This window comes from Penaeus japonicus, unplaced genomic scaffold (genome assembly GCF_977035675.1).
Source record: "Penaeus japonicus unplaced genomic scaffold, GWHDUDI00000001_assembly GWHDUDI00000024, whole genome shotgun sequence".
Taxonomy (NCBI): Eukaryota; Metazoa; Arthropoda; class Malacostraca; order Decapoda; family Penaeidae; genus Penaeus; species Penaeus japonicus.
The window spans coordinates 20,105,507-20,113,006 of NW_028234426.1; the positions used below are offsets into that span (position 1 = coordinate 20,105,507).

The 7,500-nt window shown below is 34.0% G+C and overlaps 2 protein-coding genes across 5 annotated transcripts in view; both read right to left on the bottom strand.

Annotated features, from left to right (window-relative positions):
* The window catches only part of LOC122244384 (rhomboid-related protein 4), a 7,196-nt gene extending 2,604 nt beyond the window's left edge, over positions 1-4,592 (bottom strand). The window contains exons 1-7 of one of the 2 annotated variants that reach the window (XM_043002270.2): positions 4,368-4,592; positions 3,429-3,584; positions 2,932-3,119; positions 2,305-2,444; positions 1,811-1,969; positions 1,285-1,449; positions 497-586 (exon numbers count right to left, since the gene is read on the bottom strand). In XM_043002270.2, coding sequence (XP_042858204.2) covers positions 497-586; positions 1,285-1,449; positions 1,811-1,969; positions 2,305-2,444; positions 2,932-3,119; positions 3,429-3,545 — 859 coding nt within the window. In that variant the 5' untranslated portion in view covers positions 3,546-3,584; positions 4,368-4,592. Of the gene's footprint in view, positions 1-496; positions 587-1,284; positions 1,450-1,810; positions 1,970-2,304; positions 2,445-2,931; positions 3,120-3,428; positions 3,585-3,963; positions 4,106-4,367 lie in introns of those variants that run through there. The other variant, XM_043002271.2, reaches the window with a different exon arrangement.
* Positions 4,593-6,049: 1,457 nt separating this feature from the next.
* The window catches only part of LOC122244385 (uncharacterized), a 10,874-nt gene continuing 9,423 nt past the window's right edge, over positions 6,050-7,500 (bottom strand). For all 3 annotated transcript variants that reach the window (XM_086550804.1, XM_043002273.2, XM_043002272.2), the window contains exons 4-5: positions 7,210-7,416; positions 6,050-7,089 (exon numbers count right to left, since the gene is read on the bottom strand). In XM_086550804.1, the coding sequence (XP_086406930.1) occupies positions 6,717-7,089; positions 7,210-7,416 (580 nt within the window). In that variant the 3' untranslated portion in view covers positions 6,050-6,716. The remainder of the gene's footprint in view (positions 7,090-7,209; positions 7,417-7,500) is intronic.

The following is a 7,500-nucleotide window of genomic DNA, read 5'->3' on the forward strand; positions in this document are numbered from 1 at the left end:
TATTGTTATTCAATATTTCTATCCTCTCAATAACATTATTGTATTCTCCATCTCTCCCATCTCTCTTCTTCTTTCTGTCTGTCTGGCTACTAACACCCCCCCTCCCACTACACCTTTTACTCTCTCTTGTATGTTTCTCTCTTTCTCTTCCACGTTCTTGTTCTTATTCTCTTTCCCTCTCCTTCTCCCCTTTCCTTCTCTCCCTCTCATTTTCCCTCTCCCTGTTATAACCAGAAAAATAAGAAAATGCCTTAAAAAAAATAAAAAATACCTATGGCAATCTACATGGCTAGGCTCACAGTAGGTGTTTTCTTTCAAGCCACATAAATTCATATGGAAATATTGTTCTGATTTCTTTTGACAGTGATCTTGTAAAAGCCAAGTAGGTGAAAGCCCATGGCTAGATTTTCAATTTTAGCTATAGGTTTTACATACAGTTATATTTCCCCCTTAATAAACAGTCCCCTTTTACACAACTAAAAAGTAAAAACCTTACCTCCTGCATAAGGAGATGATTCTCCTGCTTCATATTGTTCATTGGTGAAATTCCATCCATAATTTTGCCTCTCATACTCTGGTTGTTGACCTGTATGTGTAAATTTTTTAAAATGTAGATTGTAACTCCAAACTATATTTTCAAATTTCATAATGTAAATTTTCATAAATACATTAACCCGTTAACAACAGGTAAAGATATCATGTCATGTGGTGGCAGCACTTGACGCCAGTGATGTGATATCACATCATGGCTTTTTGTATATACACAGCGGTCGACTGCAGCCAGAGTTGGCAAATAGCACAAGGTGTTAGACCCACGCACTTGAAATACTCTGGCATTTAGAGCCAAAACCTCTGGTTTAAAAAGTACAACTCATTTTGTTGTGAGTATTGGCACATTCAGGGGTTCGCCAATATAGGCATACGCTTAACCCTTCCGAGACAGGCTGGGCTGAGCATCTCAAGATGTGTGTTTTCTGTTATATTCTAGACTTATAGATGAAACATGAATCAATATGACTATTATCAAAGTGATTCTAATTAACATTTAGTATAATAGGTCATCAAATCTGAAGGAATAACTTGTAATTTCAACAAATGTAAGATGTATTGCAAAAGTGATCCAAACCCACATAAATGCCTGCTGTGGAAGGGTTATGGCAACAAATTTGTCTCATCTCTATTTCATATCCTTGCACTCAGTCAACAACCTTCATGTCTTAAGATCTCACTTGACTCTTAATAATTAAAACTGGAAACATATCATAATCTAATATATCCATTTACCATAATTTTGTTCTGGACCAACAGTTCCTCGCATATATGTATAGGATTGGCCGTATGATCTTCTGTGACTTCCACCATCTGAATATGGTCCTGCAATTGTTGCATGTATCATCTCAACCAATATTCTCAGTGGGCCCCATACATATGCGAGTCCAACTAAAATACCTGTAAAATCATGAATGGATAATTAATTTTAGTTTCCATAATGGGAAAGAACTATGTTTAATAACTAATAGAAACACCTATCACATGTAAGTCAGGAAAAATACATATATAACATCCCTGACTGAGAAACATATATAATTCAATTATAAATAGGAAAGACAAAAATACCATTAACCTACATTTTTTCTACTTCAGTAATTCCTATAAAAATAAAATTAAAAGACATCCTTAAAATCCTATATTGCAAGAAGTTTCTTTTTGTGTAACTGTGGCTTATCTGATCTGGGTATTATATGTGTTAGAGAATTATTTTCTTATCATACTTCAAATGTTAAACAAATAAACTAAGATTCAAACAAACCTGCAAGATGACCAATGAAGGAAGCCCGAGGTACAAGAACATGTATAACAACTAGCTCTATCCAAACTGCATATTTTGCTGGCACTGCCATTCCATGAATGTAACGATGGGAGCCACCCTCCACGTGAGTTGTCAGAACTTTCAATGCAAACAACACACCTGGAAATAACATAATAACTTTCATGTAGGAATCATTATAGTTGGTCTCTCATGCTTCAAATTTTAAAATGCTTTCTATTCATTCAAAAATAATTTTATACAGTCTCAAAATCTACAAACAAGCAAAAACTTACTAAAGTTACTAAAAGGACAACTGCATAAATAATGTAAAATTAAGTGAGAAATTGGCAATATCTAGTTCAAAGAATGGTACGTAATCCTGTGTCTGCATCCTGTGTCTCCAAAATAATAAATAACTTATAATGCACATTCATTTTGAAGAAAATCAAAATACATCAAACCCCCCTAATCATCAGATTCCATCAAGAACATACCAGAAAATCCTATGGCACACTGCTTCATATAAGAGTAGCTCTCTAAGACTTCAGTGGCTCCCCACACCAGTCCAACGTATGTTAGGCTTGTTGCTAATGTAAATACTACAATAAGTATTACAAATTTCACGGAGCCATAACTGTAAAATTAAAGTTATTGACCATCAAGAAAGTGTAAGGGGTCTAAAATTGACTTCTAGTGCACAGTTGCTAAAATGCTAAAAAAAAGAAAAAAAGAATGAATTTCAAAGCATTCTGTATACATGATTTTTTATTGTTTTTCATTAACTTCTGTAAGATCTATCATAATGTTGTGTATAAATTTATTTTTTTTTCTATTTTTGTAAAAAAAAAAACACATAATGCCTACTGAGAAAGAAAGGAGAGTAAGGAGGAGAAGGAGGAGGACAATAAGGTAAAGCAAAAGAAAGAATAAAAATATAAAGAGTTGTGATGAAGAAAAATCAATTGTAAAATTAAAATTACACAAGCAATGATCAAGAATTTGAGGGGATATATACTTAATACATAAGTAAATAAATAAATAGATAAAAAGCAACAGAAAAGAGATGTCATCATGTCAATTGAATAAAGTCTTCAACAAACAAGAACAAAGAATATACATACAGTCTCTCTAGTGTTCTGCCCTTGAGAACCAGTGAAATCATGTTGTGATACAGATGCATGTCGTCTGAATGTTCAATTGCTGAGAGCACAAGTCGTCGGTAGTCCTTGTAATACAAGATGTGTTCCCCGCTCAAGCAGACGTCATATCTACTCCAAGGAGGATCAATGACACCCAGAAAAAGAAGGCACTAGATGATGGGAGAAAAAAATCAGGTTTTACTACATGAAATGCTGAATGGAACTACATGATATATTCTAGTAAAGATTTTCTGTCTGTTTCCTTCTGCCATCTTTCCAATATATCTATCAATAATTTATTGCTGAAGTAGGTTTCGATAATTTTAAATACACAAAGCTTTCTGAGAACTAATACAAATTATCATCATAATATAGTTATAACATCATATAGAGTGTAAACACGAATATGACTACATTAATATTTTATAATAAAATCTCATCCGTCTTGCATAAAATCTGCAAATACAAACGTAACTTACCTGTCCAATTATCAGAGCAAGAGTGACTGGTGGTATGGTGTTCATTCCGATGCTGTATAACTTGTAGCCGAGCAGCATCAGCCCCAGGCCCATTCCTGACCTTCGACTTCGAGCCATGGCGCAGGTCAGAGCCTTCCCAAATTATTCTCCAAGTCACTGAAACAGAGCAATAAATTTATCGCTTATTTGCCTTTAAAGAAATTTTAGTTCATGGAAACTATCTATTGCAATGACATTCACCCTGGTTGCTAGGACATGAAGTATATCAAGGAAATTGGAGAGTACAAACACAAAATATTTAAGGTATGCTCCTACAATGCAAATAAAGACTTAAATGCAATTTCCAGGGCACCTCCCACAAGCACCCTATTTGGAGTTACATGAGAGCTGAGAGTGCATAACTAATGGTCATGACATTGACATAGCATCAAGGTTGCCTCCATACCCTTGCAGTTCGCTTCCCTCAAAATAACAATGGCATTAACAAAACCAACACCAAACTATACTTGTTTTATTTTCATAAAAATGCCTTTACCTTCTGTAATTCCCGCTTCTAGTGTGAGAGAATGGCATCATGACATGTAAATCAGAATGGTTGTTGAAAACAGGTGTTTTGGATACCCTACAGCCAATTCATAGACTATTTATATATAGTCTTTGCAGCCAATCTATCAAAAACTAAAGTATGAGTGTTTTGTGATAGCTATGAACTTTCTTCTGCTGTGTACCCTGGCCTCATGTACACAACAATAACTATAAACTGCAATGGTTTTACGGGGAGTTAAAGAATAATAGACGTGAACAAATAGTTTTCGACTTCATGTTCCACTCTATCGAAAACAGACACACAAAGTATATGTTCATATCTATGATGGCAATGCACATGCAACCAAACACTCATTTGGGTATGTCAACCAAACTAAAATACTTTGACACTACCTGAGGATTCAATGGCAGGATTCAGTGACACGTTCTAACATGTAATATGGTGGTTTACAGTTAGCATAGCGCTCTTATATTTTCGATCTGAAGAATTAAACCACTTATCCATCCGAAGTTATATTGTCTTGTAAGTAACTTTCAACATCATTCTGTCCCTGAAATGGCTCTGGTACAGCTTGTAATTTGCGTTGCTCGATCCTTGGCATTGATGACTGTCACTAGAAGGAGCGGGAAATTCAAATTTTGTGATCCATGATTTACAGATCTGTAAATATTGGTTGGATTATTGAAATATCAAGATTTCAAATTTACTAAACAGCATCAGTATGATTAGTATGGGAAACAAAATATTTTGAGCATACAAATGTGGGGAAAAAGTTAAAATAAAATAAAATCTAGCTTTTGATAGCAACTGAATATTTGTTTATGTTGATTATTTTAAAGTGCTTGTTATGATGGGATGAAAAGTTGTCGAATTTGCTTTTATTTCTTACAATTTTATTTCTTACAGTACGCAAATGATATATAAGTCACATAAGTCATCATATGACAGATATATATGCTAATGATTTATATGTCTCCAAAGTAAATGAATTACGCATGCAAGAGATAAGTGTCACAGACCCTCAGTTCTGAGAGCCTAACTCATTTTTCATTATAGTTGCCTACCTCTACCTTATAAGCCATGTCCTTCAGCTACCTTAAGATCGGAGGTATATATATTAACGAGTCAAAACTGGTAAAACGCACGCACACGCACACGCACACGTGCGCGCGCACACACACACACACACACACACACACACACACACACACACACACACACACACACACACACACACACACACACACACACACACACACACACACACCAGAGATAATTTCTCTCTAGATTTACTAAAAAGATTGTCTTTTAAGAGCAATTATTGTGAAATTCAAAAATACCAACAAATATCTGTAGGTTGAATAAAACTTGTATATGATTCATCCAGATTTATACAGCACAAAAAAGCACAACATCATATACACACTAGTTGTATTGCACTATTTTCTGGATTGCCCTGAATTCAGCATATGTGTAACACATTTTTTTTTACCTGAGTAGATACATATTTAAATTCAGTTCATAGTGACATACAATACAGTTACATCAAATCTGGAATTTTTTAAGTACAATGTTCTATTAAAACATAAAATATCACACAACCAAAAAAACACTTCTACTTCACATCTAAAGTTAACAAAATGGAATATTGATGAATAACAATACTTCTGCAAGCATATGCAAACAAATACATAGATTTCGTTCACCTCATACATATCAGTAAAATAAAAATACAAATTAATTTATATATATTATCAAAAGTTAAGAGGAAGACCACTTATCTACATCCATGGTAATTTGTCACTGATAATAACAAAGTTTCATTTACAGAATATATATATATATATATATATATATATATATATATATATATATATATATATATATATATATATATATATATATATCTTACAAAATGTTTAAAAAATATGTAAAATGCTTTTTTATATCACTATACTTTCTTATTAAATTATGCATAAATCTCTATATCATACACATATGCAATTAGCATGCATGGCTGTATATTTATTCCTGACACAAGGCACTGCAGGTAATTATGAGGTATAAAGGCATGTTCATATGCTGTACTTTATATCATATCTTCCAAGTACCAGATAGATGTTACAAGCAATATAATAAAGAATCTATAACAACTTTTATATAGATATATAAAGGCAGGATTTTAACTTATGTATAATTGGTTTATTGTGGTATAGGCATATTATCCTGCCTACTTACTGAGTACAACCAAATGACTATCTAAGCCACTGATAAACACCAAGACATAGACTTCCAACACTATTACTATCATTCTCTAATACTAGCTCTTATGGGATGAAATACGATAATCATCATATTCACAGTTTTACTCTCTCATACTCACACACACACACACAAATATGTATGTATATGTATAAGTATATGTATATATATGTACGTGTGTGTGTGTGTGTGTGTGTGTGTGTGTGTGTGTGTGTGTGTGTGTGTGTGTGTGTGTGTGTGTGTGTGTGTGTGTGTGTGTGTGTGTGTGTCTTTTGGGGTTCTTACAGTTTGAAATATCTAAACTGGAAAATAACAGTTTTTTGTTATTATCAATATACTAAAAAATAATCTGGTACAGTCAGAATACAGAAATACCATGTGAATTCAACTTTGGGATATGGGTTTGGAGAAAGAACAGTTTTTTCTGAAATAAAAATGTTCAGACCAAATAGTGGTTTAAAATGAATATTCTCATGTAATTATGTGTTACTAGTCTGTCTTTTATAGACCCACTGTTGTGGAGGTACATATTTCACAGCCCTTGGTACAGCTGGAGGGCGTGCTGGAAAGTGACAGTGATCTGGTTTCAAAGGCTGATGTGTGTGCCTGGGAGTTGGGGAAGGTGAAGCAGATGGAGTATTGGGTTGCTTCCAGTCTTTGCATACCATGGCTATCAACAGATACAAGCCACCAATAAGCTTCTCAGCAAATAAAATCATCGACTGTAGGAATGGTATCAAATTTCTGAAAAATGTGCCTGCCTCACGAAAGACTCTCAGCACAATGTGATGAGAATATCGAAGCATTGTCACCAAACCAACTATTAGAGTGATGACCAATACTATACAAAATCTGAAAGAGAAAATTACTATTACTTTCAGGACATTACATAACTCCATTCATACAGTGCTAAATAAAATATCCTTGCATTTATGATGTATTCTTCTTAGAAAAGGTATGTTAATAAGTTACCTGACTGTTTCTAGAATATTGCTGATGGTGAGTGTTGCTGTTACAGCAGACCAAACTAGAGCAAAGTTTAACTGACGCACTTGATCCCACCAATCCATAAACTGCTGACTGATTGTCTCTAACTCGTGGCCTAGCTCACATGATGATATCTGCCTCCTTCTTTTGCGTCGAGTGTCTGCTGCTTCATAGTCTTGTGGATCAATACTCCTGTTATAAATCACATAAATAGCTCAGGTCAACTCAAATTATTTATGATATGTAAAACAGTAGATTTTCAAACTCTTTAATATC